Consider the following 23,218-nt stretch of genomic DNA (forward strand, 5'->3'; position numbering starts at 1 on the left):
TTAGCCTCTAGACTGCTTTTACAAGCAGTGGGAGGGAATGACCCCCCCCCCCCAACCCTTTTTCTCTGGCTCTCCTGTCTCAACAGGGAACCTGAGAATGCAGCCGGTGATTCAGCCAGTTGACCATAGAGCTGATCAGAGACCAGAGTGGCTCCAAACATCTCTCTGGCCTAAGAAACCGGAAGCTACGAGCATTTTATGACTTAGATTTCGCCGGATGTAAACAGCGCCATTGGGAAATTGGGGAAGCATTTTATCACATCGATCTTGGTGTGGTCAGATGTTTTGAGGGCAGAGGAGAAATCTAGGGTCTAATAGACCCCAATTTTTTCAAAAAAGAGTACCTGTCACTACCTATTGCTATCATAGGGGATATTTACATTCCCTGAGATAACAATAAAAATGATTTGAAAAAAAAAAAATGAAAGGAACAGTTTAAAAATAAGATAAAAAAGAAAAAAAATAATAAAAGAAAAAAAAAAAAAAAAAAAAGCACCCCTGTCCCCCCTGCTCTCGCGCTAAGGTGAACGCAAGCGTCGGTCTGGCGTCAAATGTAAACAGCAATTGCACCATGCATGTGAGGTATCACCGCGAAGGTCAGATCGAGGGCAGTAATTTTAGTAGTAGACCTCCTCTGTAAATTTAAAGTAGTAACCTGTAAAGGCTTTTAAAAATGTATTAATTTTGTTGCCACTGCACGTTTGTGCGCAATTTTAAAGCATGTCATGTTTGGTATCCATGTACTCGGCCTAAGATCATCTTTTTTATTCCATCAAACATTTGGGCAATATAGTGTGTTTTAGTGCATTAAAATTTTAAAAAGTGTGTTTTTTTTTTTTCCCCCAAAAAATGCGTTTGAAAAATCGCTGCGCAAATACTGTGTGAAAAAAAAAAAATGAAACACCCACCATTTTAATCTGTAGGGCATTTGCTTTAAAAAAAATATAATGTTTGGGGGGTTCAAAGTAATTTTTTTTGCAAAAAAAAATAATTTTTTCATGTAATCAAAAAGTGTCAGAAAGGGCTTTGTCTTCAAGTGGTTAGAAGAGTGGGTGATGTGTGACATAAGCTTCTAAATGTTGTGCATAAAATGCCACGACAGTTCAAAACCCCCCAAATGACCCCATTTTGGAAAGTAGACACCCCAAGCCATTTGCTGAGAGGCATGTCGAGTCCATGGAATATTTTATATTGTGACACAAGTTGCGGGAAAGAGACACTTTTTTTTTTTTTTTTTTGCACAAAGTTATCACTTAATGATATATTGCTCAAACATGCCATGGGAATATGTGAAATTACACCCCAAAATACATTCTGTTGCTTCTCCTGAGTATGGGGATACCACATGTGTGGGACTTTTTGGGAGCCTAGCCGTGCACGAGACCCCGAAAACCAAGCACCGCCTTCAGGCTTTCTAAGGGCGTGAATTTTTGATTTCATTCTTCACTGCCTATCACAGTTTTGGAGGCCATGGAATGCCCAGGTGGCAACCCCCCCCCCCCCCCCACCCCCACCCCAAATGACCCCGTTTTGGAAAGTAGACACCCCAAGCTATTTGCCGAGAGGTATAGTGAGTATTTTGCAGACCTCACTTTTTGTCACAAAGTGCCACCTGGGCACTCCATGGCCTCCGAAACTGTGATAGGCAGTGAAGAGTGAAATCAAAAATTTACACCCTTAGAAATCCTGAAGACGGTGATTGGTTTTCGGGGCCCCGTACGCGGCTAGGCTCCTAAAAAGTCCCACACATGTGGTATCCCCATACTCAGGAGAAGCAGCTAAATGTATTTTGGGGTGCAATTCCACATATGCCCATGGCCTGTGTGAGCAATATATCATTTAGTGACAACTTTGTGCAAAAAAAATAAAAAATTGTCACTTTCCCGTAACTTGTGTCAAAATATAAAATATTCCATGGATTCAACATGCCTCAAAGCAAATAGCTTGGGGTGTCTACTTTCCAAAATGGGGTCATTTGGGGGGGTTTATGCCATCTGGGCATTTTATGGCCTTCAAAACTGTGATGGGTAGTGAGGAGTAAAATCAAAAATTTACGCCCTTAGAAATCCTGAAGGCAGTGATTGGTTTTCGGGGCCTCGTACGCGGCTAGGCTCCCAAAAATTCCCACACATGTGGTATCCCTGTACTCAGGAGAAGCAGCTGAATATATTTTGGGGTGCAATTCCACATATGCCCATGGCCTGTGTGAGCAATATATCATTTTGTGACAACTTTTTGTAATTTTTTATTTTTTATTTTTTTTTGTCATTATTCAATCACTTGGGACAAAAAAATGAATATTCAATGGGCTCAACATGCCTCTCAGCAATTTCCTTGGGGTATCTACTTTCCAAAATGGGGTCATTTGTGGGGGTTTTGTACTGCCCTGCCATTTTAGCACCTCAAGAAATGACATAGGCAGTCATAAATTAAAGGCTGTGTAAATTCCAGAAAATGTACCCTAGTTTGTAGACGCTATAACTTTTGCGCAAACCAATAAATATACACTTATTGACATTTTTTTTACCAAAGACATGTGGCCAAATACATTTTGGCCTAAATGTATGACTAAAATTGAGTTTATTGGATTTTTTTTATAACAAACAGTAGAAAATATCATTTTTTTTCAAAATTTTCGGTCTTTTTCCGTGTATAGCGCAAAAAATAAAAATGGCAGAGGTGATCAAATACCATCAAAAGAAAGCTCTATTTGTGGGAAGAAAAGGACGCAAATTTCGTTTGGGTACAGCATTGCATGACCGCGCAATTAGCAGTTAAAGCGACGCAGTGCCAAATTGTAAAAAGTGCTCTGGTCAGGAAGGGGGTAAATCCTTCCGAGCCTGAAGTGGTTAAAACCAAGTAATGTTTTCTTGCATACTTTATAATGTATGACTAAACAAGTAGAATCTCTGGCAGTATGAAAATAACTGCTGTACACTGGCTTTATGAGGGGATAAAGGTGGAAATAGGTCATCTGAGATCTCTGCATTAGATACAAGATCAACTTATTGGCTAAAGTTTCTGGACACCTAGGAGTTTCCGAAAATCACGTTCTAAAACCTTGGGAATTGATGTGGAGTTTGCTTTTACTCTTCTGGAAAGGCTTTCAATAAGATTTTTCAACAAGTCTGTGAATTTGTGCCCATCAGCTAAAAAGCGTTTGACCTCAAATACTAATGTTGGACAATACGACGTAGCCTGCAAGTGGCTTTTCTTTCAATTCCATCCACTGGTGTTCTAGTAAGATCTGAGCATGGTACGTGAGTTTCTTCTAACAGAACAGGTCAAGCCATGTGTTTATGAAGCAGACTTTGTATAGGGGCACAGTCATGCTAGAACCAAATAGGAGCTCCCCCATACTTTTGTCACAAGGTCTGAAGGCTATAGTTGTCTAAAAAGCATTTGTGTGTTATAAAATCATCAGGAACCTTCACTGGAAACTCCCTGAACTCAATAACTTTGACGGATGTTCACATACTTGGCAATATATAAAAAGCCTGCCACTGAATGGTGTACAGAATGCCCCCTAAAAATATAATTTCCTAGTTGTGTGATTGGCTTACTGATCTTCCCAGAAGTCTTCACTAAGATACAAGACAGATTTTTGGCATCCCCTGCAATAAAACCTTTTTAGTGAGATACTCCCAAAGGGAAATCACATCAAAAGGGATCCAGACCTTGCCCATTTCCTCATTAGAGCCCTGCAGGTGCAGCAGTTGATCAATAATTAATGCCCCGTACACACAGTCGGATTTTCCGAAGGAAAATGTGTGATAGGACCCTGTTGTCGGAAATTCCGACCGTGTGCCATCACATTTTCTGTCGGATTTTCCGACACACAAAGTTTGAGAGCAGGATATAAAATTTTCCGACCACAAAATCCGTTGTCGGAATTTCCGATCGTGTGTACACAAATCCGACGCACAAAGTGCCACGCATGCTCAGAATAAATAGAGATGAAAGCTATAGGCTACTGCCCCGTTTATAGTCCCGGCGTACGTGTTTTACGTCACCGCGTTCAGAATGATCGGATTTTCCAACAACTTTGTGTGACCGTGTGTATGCAAGACAAGTTTGAGCCAACATCCGTCGGAAAAAATCCTAGGATTTTGTTGTCGGAATGTCCGATCAATGTCCGACCGTGTGTACGGGGCATAAGTGTTCTTGCATAGTAAGACCACTTACTGTTATCTCACATATATATTATTCTTATTATACCCAAATTTACCACCCTAACTCCTCCCACAGCTTTTACACTACATAGACAGTAATATTTATTTTATTTTATTTCAGGTACTTGTATAGCGCCGTCAATTTACGCAGCGCTTTACATATACATTGTACATTCACATCAGTCCCTACCCTCAAGGAGCTTACAATCTAAGGTCCCTAACTCACATTCATACATACTAGGGACAATTTAGACAGGATCTAATTAACCCACCAGCATGTCTTTGGAGTAAATACCGAAACATGCGGATTGTTCCCAATTGGTGTGCTATTACTTTGTAGAACGTTTCACCAAATGGTTCACGAAATATCGTTTTTGCGGCAAAATTTGTCCCATAGGAATAATTGGCGAAATGTTCAAAACCTAGAGTGGGAGGTGACAAAAGCTGACAACCCCATGATCAGCCAAAACATTATGATCAGCCAAATAATTTATGACCACCCCATGATCAGCCAAATAATTTATGACCACCCCATGATCAGCCAAAACATTATGACCACAACATGATCAGCCAAAATATTATGACCACCCCATGAAAAAAAAGTAATTAAAAAAAAATTATTTTTGGAAAAAAACATTTTTTGAAAAAAGAAATCATTTTTTTGAAAAAAAATGTTCAGCTCTTTCAGCTAATGTTGGGACTTCTTCAACTGTTTTACTACTATTTATACTTTTTAAAATATTAAGCTTTTTAACACTTTTCACAGCTACTCCAGCCACACAATAGTTAGTCAAGCCACTTCACCCAGTTACTCCGCCCACTCCAGTTGTAGACTACTGTAGGTGGAGGCAAAAACACTTCACACAATTTCCCCAGAAATTGAAGCTTTTCTAGTTATAAAACCAATCCCATACAGATTCACTCTGCACATGGAAACAAAAATATAACAAAATAACAAAAAGAAGGAATCTGCGGTAAACTCTGTTAAAATCCCTGCAATGTACATTGATCACTCAGAGGGGGAATGTGTTTTTTTTTTTTTTTTTCCCAACAAAATGGATTTCTCTTTACCACTTTCCTGATCAATCTATAGTAAAAAGACAGCTACAGTGTGGTTATTCAGAACTGGGAGGATGTCTAGTGACTTCCTCCCAGAACCCCACCCCCCGTGTGTCCTCGGGGCACGCATCAGGCGCGCTCTGTGATCGCTTTGTCCGCTGATCACATTTAAACAAATGCCTGTTATCAGCATTTCCTTTCCTCATCGCTGTCACTGTGTGAGGAAAGGAAGGCTGATAATCCTATCCTGTGACAGTTACGCTGATAATCAGAGCACTAATCATCAGTGCCCTGATAATCAGTGCTCATCAGCGCAGCCTCATCAGGGCACATCAGTAAAGGGGAAAAAAAAAATTACTTATTTGTGAAGTGTTATTACGGATTACGTGTGTGTGTGTGTGTGTGTGTGTTGTTTTTTTTTTTTTTTTTTTTTTCCCTTTAGCAAAAAATAAACCCAGTGATGATGCCACCAAAAGAGAACTCTATCTGCCTCAAAAAAAATGTATAAATTAATTTGCCTACAGTGTTGCATTACCACTCAATTGTCATTCAAAGTGTGACAGCGCTGAAAGCTTAAAAATGGCTTGGGCAGGAAGGGGGTGAAAGTGCCCAGTAGGCAAGTGATTAAGGTGTTCTTCAGTCAATTTGAGAGGTGGCAAGACAGAGCAGGGAATAAGAGGAATGCTTTCCAATGGACCAAAGGTGTACAAGAGGACCCCTATTTTATAGTAGTAAGAAGTTTTAGAACTTCGCTGTCTGTCCCCTCCATGAGAGATTTCTACTCGCTTCCTGTCCAGGTGATAGGTGTTGGCTGTCAGAGATGAAAGCAGAGAAAGGACCATCTCATTGGGGACTTTGGGCTCATTTACACCATGTTGCTCAGTGAAGTTCAAATGCAAGGACAAGACAGTTTCTATTGTGTTGGTACACAACAAGTTGCAGTGTTTCTGAAACAAAAGAGGATAAGTTACATTTTTATACTACCAATTCCCCCACCCCCAAGCAAAAAAAACACCCATGCTCAACAATATGCTGTAGTGTCACTGATGTACACCTGATCAGAGCATACATTCATCTTTATACAGTAGTTGGACATGCCTCTTCTTGCTTTGTAATGACTACAGCGATGCCAACAGAAGGGAGTGTGATTTTTGCTGATTGCAAAGTAGTTATAAGTTGGGTCTTGTCAGATCACTGCTCTGACTCAGATTGCAGCAGTCTTTCCCATGACTCTATTGGTTTCACTTTTTGTTTAACTCCATCGATCTGACTATAAGATGCCAAAATTGCTTTTAAAAACTGCCTTAACGGTTTGAACTTGCAATTTACTAATATACTTTTGTTTGTCCTTAAGGTTAAGCTGAATTAATGTTTATTTTTATTTTTTCCATTCATGTTCATTTTGCCAATCAGTGGATGAGAAACATTCCAATGACGCCAGCGGCATGCTTCCACAGAACATTTTGTCTCAGACAAGCCGGCACAATGACAGAGACTACAGACTGCCCAGAACAGAGACTCACAGCAGTGCAGCCTCAGTGCAGCACTCTATTAAACCTGTGGTTCACCCGTCTGCTGCCACAAGCAGTGTTCCCTCTAGTACTTTTACAGTACAGCCTGATCACCCTCCTCCAAAGAAGTCATTTGATGCAAATGGAGCACCAACATTGACAAAACTGCCTATCCCTACATCTTCCATCCCAGCACAGAAATCTGACAGAAAAGGTGAGTCGGAATTTTTAAATTTTTTTTTAAATTTAGGTTCTCTTTGTTATAAGCTAAATGTTCAAATTTCTTCTGTCAAGGCTATAACCTTGGCTAAAGCCATCTCCTTGTGCTGGTGTAATCTTATAGTATTGGCAGTGTCTCTTGTGCCTAATATGTCAGTTTGTTGCGTAAGTAGACCCTTCCTGGTGTCCCATAGTGCTGGCCGGACCAAAGCATTGTCACATTGGCAATGTGCCTTTGATTGTAGAAAAGTAAAGTTGTAAGCAATTTGTGGAGGTCTATGCTTGCTATGGGTGGATAAAGGCTAAGGCTGGCCATGGCCATAACTGGAGCAAATTTCTTTCCTGCAACCACGGTTCTATCTCCCCCCCATCAACAGTGTTGATGCGGGAATCCCTCCTGCTGGGCCATTGTCTCCTTCCGGTGGGGGAAGTCGTCCCTGCCGGTAGAATACAATGATTTCTAGTGGTAATTGCAGGTAAAACCCGGCCTACTGGTTTCACAGTAGTTGATCGATTGATTAACTTAGTACATTCAGCCTGCCTATACATGATTAGATTCTTGGCCGTTTCCTGCTGAATCGGCTGAGTTTCAAACTATGTATGGCCTGCCTAACAACACGAGCCCTGGCTATGCTGGTTTTATGTGCAAATGTCATTTTTGGCCCTTTGGATAAATCTTAGAGTGACTTTTATGGATCACTGATTTCTACATATGTCTCTGTAAAAGTTAAAGATAAAACCTTTGTGGAAAAGTCCTCTGCCTGCTGAACTTGTGAGGTTTAGAATTAGACCTAAGCTGTACCCTTACCACTAGGGCACTCCACCACCCTTTTGCTGGCTAGATAAAATTCTGAAATACTTACCTGTGTCAAGGATAAGATTCCTGTAAAAGGTGTGCCAGCTTGTTCTTCACGAGTTCTCCTTACAAGGGGATCGTTCAGAGCACAACCCTTTATGCGCAGCTTTATGGTTTAAAGTAGAGTTCTTGGTAACAGTATAGGAATAGTTTACTATCTTTAGGAATATGTTCCTGTCATTTATAATACACAGCAAGATTTGAAGAAAGTTTGCTGCTTGCAGGAGGAAGCATTTCCCCAGTCTACTCCTCCACTGATAAGACTGCAACATTGTCGTTTTGCTGCAATTCAAAGTGAGAGTCTGCAGCAGGGGGCTGAATTGTCAGATGTACAGTGAATTTCTGTCAGGGGACCAGAAAGAAGCTGATGACTCCTCTTCTGAAGAGTCAAATACGGAAGGATCAGGTTCACAATCTGAAAGATTGATGGTACAATCTCTCACTGAATTGGTCCGCTCCACATTTATGCTGCCAGTAGCGGAGTCAGTCGATGAGCCCACTTCTTGTTTGGGTTCGCTACAGCCTCCCCAAGCTATTCATGCTTTTCCTATCCATTCATTGCTAAAAAAGCTTATGTATTCTGAGTGGGAGCACCCGGATAAAGTTTTTTTCCTCCAAAAAAGTTTTCATCACTTTATCTTTAATAAGAAATGGGGGATTCCAGCAATTGCCGCTGCTATATCCTCTGTGAATAAAAATTTGACTTGTCCGGTAGACAATGCTCAAATGCTGAAGGATCCAACAGATAAGAAGTTGGAATGCCTATTTAAAAACAATATTTCTTTGGCAGGTTCAGTGGTTAAGCCTGTGCTGGCAGCGATCGGTGTATGTCAGTCCTTATGAGACCAGTTTAAACAGGTGCTCAAGATTATTCCTGATCAGCAGGCCCAGGATTTGGCCGGGATATCAGGGGTGTTATGTTTTACAATAGACGCTATGAGAGATTCTATTTTCCAGGCCTCACGATTTATGCTCGGGCTGGTGCATGTGCGTAGAGTTCAGTGGTTGAAAAATTGGTCAGCCGAAGCGCCATGCAAAAAGCTCTTGGCTAGTTTTCTAGTTCGCGGTGAACGGTTTTTTGGGGACGATCTGGATAAATACATCCAAAGAATTTCTACCCTTTTACCAGTTGGTTTAAGCGTTTTTCTTTTTAAACAAGCTTCTTCAGTGCCAGGAGCATCAGCCTCCAGGCAGTCACAACGGCTTCCACCGTCAAGTTCAAAAGGTAAACCTCAGGGCCAAAAGAGGACCTGGGGAATGAAAACCCACAAAACGAGTTACTAAAACCTCCTTATGAAGTGGCGCCCCCGCTCGCTCGGGTGGGGGGGAAGACTTCTGCAGATCTCAAGGGTCTGGCAGGAAAAGTGCCGAGACACATGGTTGGCTTCCTCAATATCTCTAGGATACAAACTAGAGTTCCCGTCTTCTCAGATCAAACGTTTCCAGGAATCCAGAAAAAAAGTCTTTCTGGCTTTGGACCATCTCTTGTCTCCAAAAGGTGATATCAGTGGTCCCCATGGACGAGCGAGGGTTACGGTTTTATTCAAACTTTTTCACAGTACCAAACAGGGATGTTGGACCCGTTTTAGATCTCAAAGATCTAAACCGTTTTTTTGAATATCCGCTCTTTTCGCATGGAGTCAGTTTGATCAGTGGTCTCCATTATACAAGGTGGAGAACTGCTAGCATCAATCGACATCAAGGATGCTTACCTCCATGTACCTATTTTTCCCCACTCACCAGAAATATCTACACTTCGAGATAGAAAATCTTCATTTTCAGTTTGTACCTCTGCCTTTCGGTCTAGCTACTGCACCTCAAGTGTTTACAAAGGTCTTGGCTCCCCCTTTAGCCAGATTAAGGGCTCAGGGTATAACGATTCTAGCTTACTTAAACGATCTACTCTTGATAGATCAGTTGGTAGCCCGCTTAAACAAGAGTTTGGTCAGCTACCTGGAATACCTAGGTTGGATTCTCAACCTAGAGAAATCTTCCTTAAAACCATCAAGGAGATTGGAGTACTTGGGTCTGATCATAGATATAGCTCAGAAGAGGGTGTTTTTGCCCCGGCAAAGATCAGTTTCATAAGGAAACTGATTCAGGTGGTCGGTCAAAGCAAAAAAGAATCCTTCTATTCGACTTTGCATGTAATTGTTGGGAAAGATGGTGGCTTCATTTGAGGCTGCTCCTTATGCTCAGTTTCATTCGAGACTGCTGCAAAACGGTATACTATCAACTTGGAACAAGAAAGTCTAGACTTCCCAATGTGTTTATCCCAAAAGGTGCGTCAAAGCCTCAGTTGGTTGATGACCAAGAATCTCCAAAAACAAAAATCCTTTCTACCAGTTACCTGGAAAGTGGTAACAGATGTCAGCTTTCTGGGCTGGAGAGCAGCCCTAGAAGAAGTGTCTGTCCAAGGAAAATGGTCCAAATCATAAATGACCTTGTCCATCAGTAATCTGGAGATTCAGGCAGCACGCCTGGCCCTGAAGGCCTGGACGCTCAGATTACAGAATTGTCCTGTCAGAATCCAATCCGACAATGCCACAGCATTGGCCTATATCAATCACCAAGGGGGAACGAAAAGTCATGCGGCCCAGAGAGGTGAATCATATGCTAACTTGGGCAGAAAACAACATACCTTGACTATCGGCAGTCTTCATTCCAGGAATAGAGAATTGGCAGGCGGACTACTTGAGTCGCCAGCAGTTGTTCCCGGGAGAATGGTCTCTTCACCCTGACATCTTTCTATCAATATGTCAAAGATGGGGCATTCCGGACGTGGATCTGTTTGTGTCCAGGTTCAACAAAAAGATCAACAACTTTGTGTCAAGGACAAAGGATCCGCTGGCATGCGGAACAGTTGCCTTGGTTTTCCCATGGGATCAGTTTTCACTGATTTATGCGTTCCCTCCTGTTCTGTTACTTTCATGACTTATTCGCAGGATTAAGCAGGAAGGGAAGGCGGTGATTCTTGTGGCCCCGGCATGGCCCAGGAGGTCTTGGTATGCAGAGATCGTGAAGATGATGGTAGGGGACCCATGGACCCTACCACCACGGCCGGACCTTCTCTCGCAAGGTCCAGTATTCCATCCTACCTTACAAACGCTAAATTTAACGGTTTGGCTATTGAGACCCACATTCTGAAGGAGTGTGGGCTGTCGGGTTCAGTAGTATCTACTTTGGTTAATGCTAGGAAGCCGGCCTCCAGAGTCATATATTAGAGTCTGGAAGGCATATGTCTCCTAGTGTGAATCCAGGGGTTGGCACCCCAGGAAATATGTCATAGGTAGGATCCTTGAATTTCTACAGATGGGATTAGAAATGAAGCAGGCCTTGAGTACTATCAAAGGCCAGGTGTCAGCCTTATCAGTATTTTTTTCAACGACCACTTACTTCGCACTCTCTGGTTCGTAGCTTTAGTCAGGGGGTAACGCGGATTAATCCTCCGGTTAGGTCACCCCTGAACCCTTGGGACTTGAATTTAGTCCTGTTGGTGTTACAGAAACAGCCTTTTGAGCCAATACGACATATTCCCTTGGTCCTTTTGACAAGGAAATTAGTTTTTCTGGTTGCCATATCTTCTGCAAGAAGGGTATCAGAGTTGGCTGCTCTTTTCTTGTAAAGAGCCATATTTGATTATTCACAAGGCAAAGGTTGCATTACGTCTTCATCCTAATTTCCTACCAAAGGTAGTGACGGTTTTCATTTAAACCAGGGTATTGTTCTGCCTTCATTTTTTCCAGAACCTCGTTCTGCGGAAGAAAGGTCACTACATTCTCTTGATGTGGTGAAGAGCGGTCAAGGTCTACTTGAAAGTGACTGCTCAGATTCGTAAAACAGATGTTTTGTTTGTGTTGCCAGAAGGTCCTAAGAGGACAGGCAGCATCAAATCTACTATTTCTAAATGGATTTGTCAAGTGATTGTTCAAGCTTATGGTTTAAAGAGGAAAATTCCACCTTTTCATATTAAAGCGCACTCCACCAGGGCTGTTAGTACTTCTTGGGCAGTGCATCACCAAGCCTCCATTGCTCAAATCTGAAAGGCCGCAACTTGGTCTTCAGTCCAGTCCATACATTTACCAGATTCTGTCAAGTAGATATAAAAGGTCATGAGGATATCGCCTTTGGGCACAGTGTACTGCAGGCAGCAGTATAAGTCCTCTAGTCTCTTGGTGCCCTACTTTTGTTGTGTCTCTCTCCCTTCAGTTGGCATTGCTATGGGACATCCCACATAGTAACTACTATGGCTCTGTGTCCCGTGATGTACTGATAAGAAAATAGGATTTTTAAAATTGCTTACCTGTAAAATCCTTTTCTTTAAAGTACATCACAAGACACAGAAGTCCCTCCCTTCTTTCTGGTATACATGTTTTATTGCTTTGCTACAAAAACTGAGGTACTCCCAATAGTTGGGAGGGGTTATATAGGGAGTGGACTTCTTGTCTTAGGGTGTGCCAGTGTCCATCACCTGTAGGTGGCCAATAACCTACATAGTAACTACTATGGCTCTGTGTCCCATGATGTACTTCAAAGAAAAGGATTTTACAGGTAAGCTGTTTTAATTATCCTATTTTTGCTTGGAATCACTTTCAAAAACATCCCCCTAGCATTTCTGATCATGGCCATCTTGAGTAAGGGCAGGTGATAAATGTTCATGGAATCAATCTGCTCTTATCTCAGGCATGCAGCCAGAAGGGTGTGCTTGGCTGAGAAAACCCCCTCCACCTGACACTTGGGATGTATGGCACAATTTTCCTAGGCCTGGAAACCAGGAAGTAACTGAAGAAATGTAAAAAAAACAAAATTTGAAACAAGTTAATTTTCTATTTACTATTGCTAGCAGAATATGGGTTAAAACTAGTGGTGATTTGAAAGTGTTAATTATTTCGGCCCATTTAGTATGCACTTTTTCCAAGACAGGAGTAAGAGCAGGGACTCACATGGTAACTAGTCCACTAATTATTTTGTGTGGCAAGAAGTTTTCGTTTAGAATTTTTTTTAAGGTAAAATTGCTGCTAATCTTATCGGATCTTTGCAATGTTTAGCATGTTTTAACATAAACTTATTTTGCTTTTTTCTCTTTTCCTTACTACAGACTCTGTTTCTGATAAAACATCTTGTACCACCCCTTCCACATCATCTGCTCCTGGACTAAACCCTTCTGCTGCTCCCCCATCCTCTTCTACAGTCCCTGTGTCACCAGTGCCACAATCACCGATTCCTCCGATACTACCCGACCCAAACCTCCTGCGACAGCTGCTCCCTGCCTTGCAAGCCACTCTGCAACTTAATAATTCTAATGTGGATATATCCAAAATTAATGAAGGTATGGGCTGAATTTTATTTGGCATTTATTTTGGGGTAACTTGTGTAGTAGTGTGTGGATGATTGGATGCAGTCAAGTATTGAGTTATAGCACAAAAACCTGCAGAGTGGTATTAATGTGATATGTTTTAAATGCTGTTCATATTGCAAGAGTTACATATGGACATGATCAAATTTTTTACACGGGCTTTGGCAGCTGACAGATGTGGGAATAAAAATGTTAGTGATCCATGATGCTGTTAATTGCTGACCGCGTCTTGCCAGTGCTGAAACTTTTCTTGGATTGAGGTTTAGTCTGCTTTGCAGAACCTAAGTAGTGTGTACCTAAGGCCTGGGCAAGTTCATTCATGCATGTTAGGAGACAGGGCCTTCTCTAACTGTACCCTGTTTTGCAGGGTACAGTTAGTATGTTCATATCAGTTGGGATTGTTGAAGTATATGCATTCAACAGAAGATGTGTTTTCTGTGCTTTTTAGGATGAATTTGGGTTTTATTTTTTAATTTGATTAATAGATTTTCTATTCCTTTAACTTGGATGTGAAACTAGAGGTCAGTACGTTTTTAGAAGCTGCAGCATGCTGAATATTTTCAAGACACTACAATGCATCGTTCTTATGGGAACAGGCAGCACTAACCTAAATTGGATTTTCAATTACAATACAGTTTGGCAGCAGTTCAAGAGCTGCATTGGTATCACATCTGTGTCCTTGTGTGAGCAGATGTAATCATGTGCTCTGGCAGGTTTCCCACTGTATCCCAAATAGTAGACCTCTACACACTCTTCAATCATTGTAGTCTGTTCAATGTACATGTCTACCTTCAACCACATCTCAATTGCTTGCCTGCAACCCATGTTCTGACCTCGGCCATTGTGACAGTACAGCAACACATTTTACCTAATCCTGAACCAGTATTACATAAACCAGTTTCCACCATGGTAATCTCCAACTGTGCCAACTCCAGTACTGTATTGTATCGAGAGTGCTATATTCTTTGCCGCTATGCTTGCTGTTTGTCCCAGGTTATACACCCAATGTTTACTACCCTAAACTGGGCTACTTTGTACCACACTGTACCCATCACCTTTAAAAATTTTTGACCAACTGCTTGCTACCCTGCTTCTCGTTGTCTTGTGGGACATCAAGCTGCACCCTCTCTACCCAGGAGGGAAGTACACCATTTTATTATCACATACTTCAAAAGCACATGGTGTCAGTCTGAAAATGCACCACCAGCTAGCATCATAACTCTTCCAGTGTCTTCTATCTGGCAGGGTTAAGTGTTCTCCCTTTAGCACAAATACTTTTGAGAGGCGCTATTTTACTGTGCTGACCACTGAGATTGAGCTGTACTGTTCATACGTAGGGGTATATAAACTTTGAACCTCCTGGTCACAGTATCAGGAGCAGCCATTTTTCTTTGTATCTAGGGAGGAATTTTCTACAGCCATATGTTTACAGGGTCAGCTCTCAGGGGTTCTCATTAGCTTGGGACACCTCGGATGAAAACAGGTGCTTTCTCCTTTCCCTCTTCCCAATTTGAGGGAGGATGAGGCATCTGAGGAAGTTGCTTTAGTAGAAAGTGTTGAGCAGGGATCTTCAAACTACAGCCCTCCAGCTGTTGTGGAACTACACATCCCATGAGGCATTGTAAAACTCTGACATTCACTGATATGACTGGGCATCATGGGAACTGTAGTTCCTGAACAACTGGAGGGTCATAGTTTGAAGACCCCTGGTGTTGAGGATCTGGAATCCTCTGTTGAGTCCTCCCTGGAGGAATCTCGGGGTCAAGGGTGTCTGACACAGAAGACTATGAGGGGGGCTCCCTAACAGATGTGGTTTGTGCTAATCTTAAGTTGCCACTAATAGTTTTCTTCCCCCAAAGTCATAGGTTTTGGATCCTAGTGACCACTTAAAATTCCCAAGCCCTTCCCAGTGCACCCTCACTTGCAAGAAGTGCAAGAATTTTGCTTAGCAGTCGGTACCTCAAGGAGGAATAATTATAAAAAAATGAGGCTCTTTGACTCTTGACCCAGCTAATTACTATTTAAATAAGACTCTGGCAGTCCTCCTTTTTTTTTTTTTTTGACGCCACCGATAAAATGTTGAAGGCCCTGTTAATGTGTTGTCGTCTCTGCTGGGAGTGGCTCTGCAGCCTGCGGTGGCCGCTGTGGGAGTTTGCCAAGCCCTTAAAGTAGAACTATAGGTAAAACATTTTTTAAGGGAGGGTTATAATCCTTGTCAGTTTTTTTTTTTTTTTCGCCATCTCTGTCCCATTGCGGGGATTTCACTTCACTTCCCATAGCCAAACAGGGAGTGAGAGAAAATTCCTGCAAATTAAGAGAAATATTTTGGTGTCACCAGAACTAGTTTCCCTGTTGAAAGATTTTCCCTTTTTTTTTTTTTTTTTTTTTTTTTCTTTTCTTTTTTTTAACTTTTCTGGGGACAACCCAAAATTTGGTATATTCTTTTACTTTCACTCAGGGTGGATTTGATTTAAATCACTAGTAAAAAGGCTTGATTTAAATCAACTCGATTTAAACCATTATTTTTAAAGTGCAACTGTCATCTCTGTCCTGCAGCGGCTCCTCCTCTGACCTGTTGTTCACTCACTGACAGTCCCACTCACTTTAATGGGACGACTGGTGATGCGGCAGTGACACAAGAAGGTGAGGGACGTGAAGCAGCAGGTTAGAGGATGCCTGCTAACAGGTGCTTCCATGATGGATCTGAAATGACAGGCGCTCTTTAAATGTAGGGACTCAATCTTGCTGGTAGTTAGAATCTTTAATATTTGCAAAAAAATAAAGGTTTCCAATTTAGAATAATAAGCTGTCGGGTTAGTAAAACGGCGATATCAGAAAGGATTCAGATTGTAGTGTACATTTAAAAAACAATGGGATAAAGGAATATTCCTGATCTTTGTTTTATCTCATGGTTACTGTGAAATTGTGTGAATGCATCACTGCAGTGCATGTTATCTCAGCTTGCAGAGTTTGGATTCATTGAATGAGTTTACCAAAAATGTAAATATTGCAGAATATACAGCTTCATGCTACATAACTAAGCTCCATTTCATGCTGAATGAACTAAATTATTAATGTATCTTAAAAAGAAAAGGATCTTTAGATTGATTTTTACTCCAAAAGCATTTTATTAAAATAAATTTGATAAAAATAAAAAAAAACTTTTTTTTTTTTTTATCATTGATTTATATCCACCCTGCTTTCACTTTCAATGATAATGGTAAACATGGCAAATAGAGAAAGTGAATATCCTTATCTGGGGCACAGACAGCAATAAAAGCTGACAAGAGTTCTAATCCCTCTGCACTCAATCCAAAACTAAATATATATATTTTTTTTTTTTTTTTTTTTTTGCCTTTTGGTATACTTCAAAGTCTGAGCAAAGCAGATGCTCCATTTCAAGGAATCTGATTCGGAAGATCCTGCCATTTGGCAACTCCTGCAAGACTTTTCAAGAGCCCTGAGCTTCTCAGGTGCTTTGAGCTTTTCATGGGTAGGCACAGGTGAAGTCAGTCCGGTTGTTGCTTTCTTTGCTTCATCACGGGGACTTCCTGGCATCAGTACATATCAAGGATGCCAACCTGGATATCCTGATTTTTCCACCTCACCAACAGTTTATTTGCTTTTTAACAGAACACCACGATCAGCTTTTTGGTCTTGCCATTCAGCCTGTCTGTGGCTCCCAAGGTATATACCAAGGTTTTTCTCTCTGGTTCTGAGGTTATTGAACACTTCCCATTGTGAGATACTAGGACGATTTGCTTCTAAGGGAGAAGTTAGATTAAAAGGATGTACAACGTCCTGCACAGATGGTACAAGTCCTAGATAGGTTCAGCTGGTTACTGCACCATCTGTCGGCCTTGGTGCCTAGAGTACTCTTGTTTAGTCTTAGATTATATGGCTAAGGTAAGGTACTGCTTCCACAGAAGAAATATTTCTCTTTAAACCCAGTTGGAATCCCTAAGGATGTTGTAAGGTCCCTCAATCTGGGCATGCATGAAAGTGCTGGGGAAGATGGGAGCTGCCTTCGGTGCAGTCCCCTTTGCCCAGTTTCACTCCAGAACTCCCACAGCACAATACCCTGTCAGTATGGTACAAACGTCAGAAGACCTTGGATCTGCCCATATGTCTCACTCTCAAGACCAGATCATCTCTGAAATGGTGGATTTCTACATAGATGCTGGATACCAGAAAATCTCAGGGAACATGGTTATCAGAAGAGCGCAAGTTGCTGTTCAACATGCTGGAACTCTGGGATATTAAGGGCTAAGTTCACCTTTAGAAACATGTTACATCTTCACCCATTTTTACGGTGGAACCTGCTTCCAATTTTGCAGTCATTGCCCGATGCCCACACTCCCTGTGACAGCAGTACGGAGAGCATGGGCACACAGATACACTGACAGATCTGAAGGAGGCCTGCATGGCACCATTGATCTGCTGGTTGCTGGTACAATGCTTTAGACTCAAAAAAATAAATGCACTTTTCTACCTGCAGAAAAATGTGCATTTATTTTTTCCTAAAAAGTTAACTTCTCATTTAAGTAACCATTATATACTGGTCTGTCTGCAGGGTCTCCATGTCAGGGTGTAGTCAGACAATGCCACAGTTGTGATATCAAACCTCAAGGGGGGAGCTGTTGAGGAAGAAGTGAACCTGATCTCCGTGTTTTATGTACTGGAGAACACCAGATGTTGATCTCTTGGCATCCAAATTCAACAACAAAATGGACAGACTTGTGACCCAAACCAGGGATCCTCTGGCCCTTGCCGTAGATGCCCTAGTGATTTTTAGGATCACTGATCTGTACCTTCCCTCCACTCCAGCTCGTCCTTCATCTGTTAAGCAGGATAGAGGAGGGCATTCCAGTAATTTTTATTCACGCTGGCTTCACCAAGAAAAACGTATGCAGATGAGCTATTTCTAGAATGCCCATAGTAGCTATCACAGGGTCCAATCTTCCATCCTGCCTTACGGTCACTGCCTTTGACAGTATGGCGGTTGAAGCCCAAGTCCCGTGGAATAGGGGTGTCCCCGATTTTTTTTTTTTTTTTTTTTTTTAATTTTTACCCTCTTCAGGGCAATAAAGTCGAACTCTAGGAAGGCGTACCATCGTAATTAGGCTTATTTTATCTTGTGTTACGCTCTTGGTGTCTATATTGTTGCTTTTGTCTAGTGTTGTGTGGAGATGTCTTTAGATTTGAGTACCATTTAACACAAACATATCTCTGCTTTGCCTGTGCTTTTCCAGAGATCTGTTAAGTTGCTTTTCTTGGTTAAATCCTTTGTGCATGGTGTCATTGTTCCTACTGTACTTCTGTTTCTGTGATCTTAAATCTGATCTCCATGTTTTAAATAGTTTCTTAGGACCAAACTGTCCAAATGAACTATTACCTTCACTATTAGATGTGCCCACTGTGTGTGCTGTATAAAAAAACCTGTATGTAGCCTCAGCTACATCCAGTATACAGATCTGTGTTTCTGCACTGGGACGGGACTTCCTGCCCTTCTCCAGAACAAAATTGATTTGAAGGGGTGCTGATTTAGCCATTCACATGAAGTTTTGTATTTTATGATTGCATACAAAGCTTTGTCTGATGGACTGAGATGAGGAGGCAGGCTGATGAAGTCACAATGTCTGACCCAGTCATTCAAAGAAAGCTTTGTATTCATTCATAGAATATAAAGGTCCCTGTGAATGGCTGAGCAGCATTCAGTCCAACTCTATTTTATTTCGGGAGCCGGACAGAAGCAGCAGGCCCCAGGATGCTGCTGGTCCATTCCTAGAGCAGCACCACTTGTGCATGCACAGTGGGGAGCCAGCTAGAAGCAAGAAGTTAAAAAGTCAGTGCTACTACCCATACATCACATAGAAAGCAGAGATCCCAGGTGCTCGATCCACAGTCGCTGGCTGAGTAGGGAAATGAGGAAAAGATGATCCGCACTCCGGTGATTGCTCTTAAGAAGTATAATATTTATTGACAAGCCACAGTTGACGCGTTTCAGCCTATAAGGGCTTAGTTATAACCACATTACAGACATGAAATTTTGAAAATAAATAGTAGCTCCAAGGATCACTGGCTCCACCCATTAATTGACTACAGGCAATTATCCAAAAAAGGGGAATCGGCTATACTGCATATTGGGTGATCCATATGTATGCTACTATTTGTCACACACCTTAGAGTGATAATAAGTACATGTGTGCACACACTCATGGATGCACATATACATGATTAAAACACCATGAAATACAAAAAACAGATACAAAAAGTAAAAAATAAAATAAAAATAAGCAGAAGCAAGAAGTTACAGCCAGCTCCCCATAGTAAACATTGTGGTGCCGGGGACCCAAAGACCAGCAAAGAACTAGCCCAGGTGAGGACAGCACTGGATCCCTGAACAGGTAAGCATCTTTTTATTAAGTCAGCTACTACAGTATTTGTTGCTGCTGAATTTAATTTTTTTAAAAATGCATTTAAGATCCTCTCTTGGCAGTGAGTGCTGTAGCCTCTGACAAAATAAAGGATTATGGCAAGTCATGTTCATCTGAGTTTATATGCGCTTTGGTTTGGAGGTCTTCAGGGTGCCCCAAATTCATTTTATAAGAATAGCTATGTGTAGCAAAATTTCTCTGCTATATAACTTAATTCATGTGTTACTTGCTAAGTGGTTTGCTTTAGATCCTAATCACACTTGTCCATTTTGATGCAATCCTGCCATTTGTCGCATCAAAGTACATAACAAGTACATCTATGTGCTGCAGGAGTGTGTGTGAAAGGCAAAGGGACATTTTAGGTGCCCAGTTACACATGTACATGTTACTATGCACACTGCATGTGCTTGAAACAGTGTAAATCCTGCCAAAGTTTACCTATTTTTGGCTTCATCTCTGCTGGCTGCTCAGATCATAGACTGTCTACATCTTCTCAATATCTGGTTGTGCTTCTATGTTTGCATACGTCAGAGAAACCATTACTGCACAGGGCAATGTGGCCCCTCCAAGTCCTGCCCTATGTTCTGCTTTCTCACTTGACTTCTTAAAGTGACACTAAAGTATTTTTACTAACCTGTTATACTTGCCTGCTCTGTGCAATGGTTTTGCACAGAGTAGCCAAGATCCCCCTCTTGGATTCCTTGCCGGCGCTCCTTGCCCCTCCCCCTAGCTGAGTGCCCCCACAGCAAGCGGCTTGCTATGGAGGCACCCGAGCCGAACCGCTGCTCTGTGTGTCCTTACAGACACGGAGCCGGGGCTCAGCCCCACCTCCTTTCATTGGCTCACTGGCTTTGATTGACAGCAGAGGGAGCCAATGGCGCCGCTGTGCGTCAGCCAATCAGGAGGGAGAGTCTCTCATGCAACAGGATTGAGATGAAGCTCAGGTAAGTATGAGGGGGGCTGCTGCACACAGAAGGCTTTTTATCTTAATGCATAGAATTGAAGGGGCTTTCTTTTTTGGGTGTCCACATCTCTGTCTGGGTGATAAGGACACTTATCAAAGCGATAATACCCAGCACACTGGTAATACCATATTTCAAGCATATGCTAAAAATACACACAAGAAAAAGCTAGCAGGTGCGCTGATTAGCTGGATTCCTGAGGTACCTCCACAGTGGCGAGGTCCAGTGGAAGTGGGGACAGTGTCAAACAGGTACCTGCTCTCCACCCCCCCCACACACACACACACTTTTGGGTGGAGCTCCTCTTTAATTCAATGAAAGGCTTTCTGCTAGGTTTCACCTTTAACCATTTAACAACCGGGCCATAGCCAAATGACGGCTACAGCACGGCTCAATAACTCTGGAAGGGCATACATCGACGTCCTCCTAAAATCGCGCTTTCACGCACCCCCGGGGGGCGAGCACACGGGAGTATCTGTGACCGCTGTGTCCAGAGGACCCCGCGCATTATGGTAAATGGCCGCTGAAAGCGGCCGTTTTACCACGTGATCACTCCATCAAATGACGGAGCGGTCACTTGTAAACAAACCGGCGTCCTGTCCAGTTCCTCTCTCCCCTCTCTGTACCGATCGGTACAGTGTGAGGAGAGAGATTACAGCAGCACTGTGGGCTGGATCTGTAGTGTCCACAGCGCTGCTCTGTGCCCACTGCAGCCTCATCCATCCATTCTCAGCCATCCCTGTCATATTCATCCATCCATCCACACTCAGCAATACTCATCCATCCATGCCCTGCCACCCATACTCGGCAATACTCATCCATCCATGCTCATCCCATCTACCCCCAGCAATAGCCGTTCCCAACCGTACTCAGCCATCCACATTTATGGTTCAGCCATCCCCATCCACGGCTCATCCTTACCTATTCATACTCATCCATGTCACATCAGTTCTCATCCATGCCACTACAGTGCCTCACAAAAGTGTAATTGGTAGTCAAATTTGATTTGAGAAATGTATGCCCCTAGAACACCTGATGGTGCTCCCTGCATGTTGGGCCTCTGTATGTGGCCAGGCTGTAGAAAAGTCTCCCACATGTGGTATCGCCATACTCAGGAATAGGAGAACCTATTTCGGGGTGTAATTTTTGGTATGTACGTGCTACGTGTTAGAAATATTGTATTAATGAAAAAAAAAAAAAAGTTTTCATTTTTCTTTCCACATTTTCCAAAAACTTGTAGAAAAAAATGACATGTTAAAAAGACTCATTATGCCTCATAGATTTTACGTTGGGATGTTTTCTTTCCAAAATGGGGTCATTTTTGGGGCGTTTCCATTGTCCTGGTGCTCCAGGGCCTTCAAAAGTGCAAGAGGTAGTCAGGAAATTAGATATGTAATTTTTTCTCCTAGGTGCTCCCTGCATGTTGGACATCTGTAGCCAGGCTGTGTAAAAGTCACACATGTGGTATCGCCATACTCAGGAGGAGCAGCAGCAGAATGTATTTTGGGGTTTAATTTGTGGTATGCATATGCTGTGTATGAGAAATAACCTGCTAATATGACAATTTTGTGGAAAAAGAGAAAAAAAACCTTTATTTTGCAAAGAATTGTGGGAAAAAATTGCAACTTCAAAAAACTCACCATGCCTCTTACAAACCACATTGGAATGTCTACTTTGCAAATAGGGGTCATTTGGGGGTATTTGTACTTTCCTGGCTTGTTAGGGTCTCAAGAAATGATAGGCTGTCAGTATTTCAGGTGTGATCAATTTTCAGAGATTGGCACCATAGTTTATGGACTCTATATCTTTTACAAAGACCAAGTAATATACACCAATTTGGGTTCTTTTTTTACCAAAGATATGTAGCGGTATAAATTTTGGCCAAAATTTATTTAGAAAAATTACGAATTTGCAACATTTTAGAACAAATGAAGACATGCATTTTTTAAATAGTTTTCAGTTTTTTCTTTTACAGCGCAAAAAATAAAAAAACCCAGCGATGATTAAATACTACCAAAAGAAAGCTCTATTTGTGTAAAAAAAGACAAAATTTCGTGTGGGTTCAGTGTTGCATGACTGAGTAATTGTCATTCAAAATGTGAGAGTACCGAAAGCTGAAAATTGGTCTGGTTAGGAAGGGGGTTTAAGTGCCCAGTGCTTAAAAGAAGAGAGACATAAGTAAACGAGTCTGTGAATCTGCTGCTGTTGCTGTGATATTGCTGCCATCTAGTGGATGGATTGTATTATGATTTGTAACAGATTTTATATCTCCACCATACAATGAGCCATTTCCTTGGACTGTTTATTGCATTTTTCTAAAATTCATTTGCTTCGTCTGTCGGTAACCTGTTTGTATAACAATGGATACGAAACGTAAAATGTAATCTTTGCAAGGACTAGCAGTAACCTTCATGTGTTATGCATACAGTTAAAGTAGAACTAAAGGCAAAACGTTAATTTTGGTTAAATTAAGGAAGGGTTATGACCTGTCAGTCTTTTGCCATATGTGTCCCATTAGGACACTTTTTTTTGTCCCATAGTAAAAACAGGAAGTGAGGGAATCCCTAGTTGTCACCAGAGCTAATGTCCCTGCTGGAATATTTTTTAGGTCTTCCTCTTCTGATGACATCACCAAAAGTGAAAGGA

The 23,218-nt window shown here is 41.8% G+C and overlaps 1 protein-coding gene across 4 annotated transcripts in view; it reads left to right on the forward strand.

The window, feature by feature from the left end:
* Positions 1 to 23,218, forward strand: part of WAC (WW domain containing adaptor with coiled-coil) — a 98,916-nt gene that overhangs the window by 54,339 nt on the left and 21,359 nt on the right. For all 4 annotated transcript variants that reach the window (XM_073629840.1, XM_073629843.1, XM_073629841.1 and 1 more), the window contains exons 7-8: positions 6,645 to 6,956; positions 12,916 to 13,146. In XM_073629840.1, coding sequence (XP_073485941.1) covers positions 6,645 to 6,956; positions 12,916 to 13,146 — 543 coding nt within the window. The remainder of the gene's footprint in view (positions 1 to 6,644; positions 6,957 to 12,915; positions 13,147 to 23,218) is intronic.

This window comes from Aquarana catesbeiana, linkage group LG05 (genome assembly GCF_042186555.1).
Source record: "Aquarana catesbeiana isolate 2022-GZ linkage group LG05, ASM4218655v1, whole genome shotgun sequence".
Classification (NCBI taxonomy): Eukaryota; Metazoa; Chordata; class Amphibia; order Anura; family Ranidae; genus Aquarana; species Aquarana catesbeiana.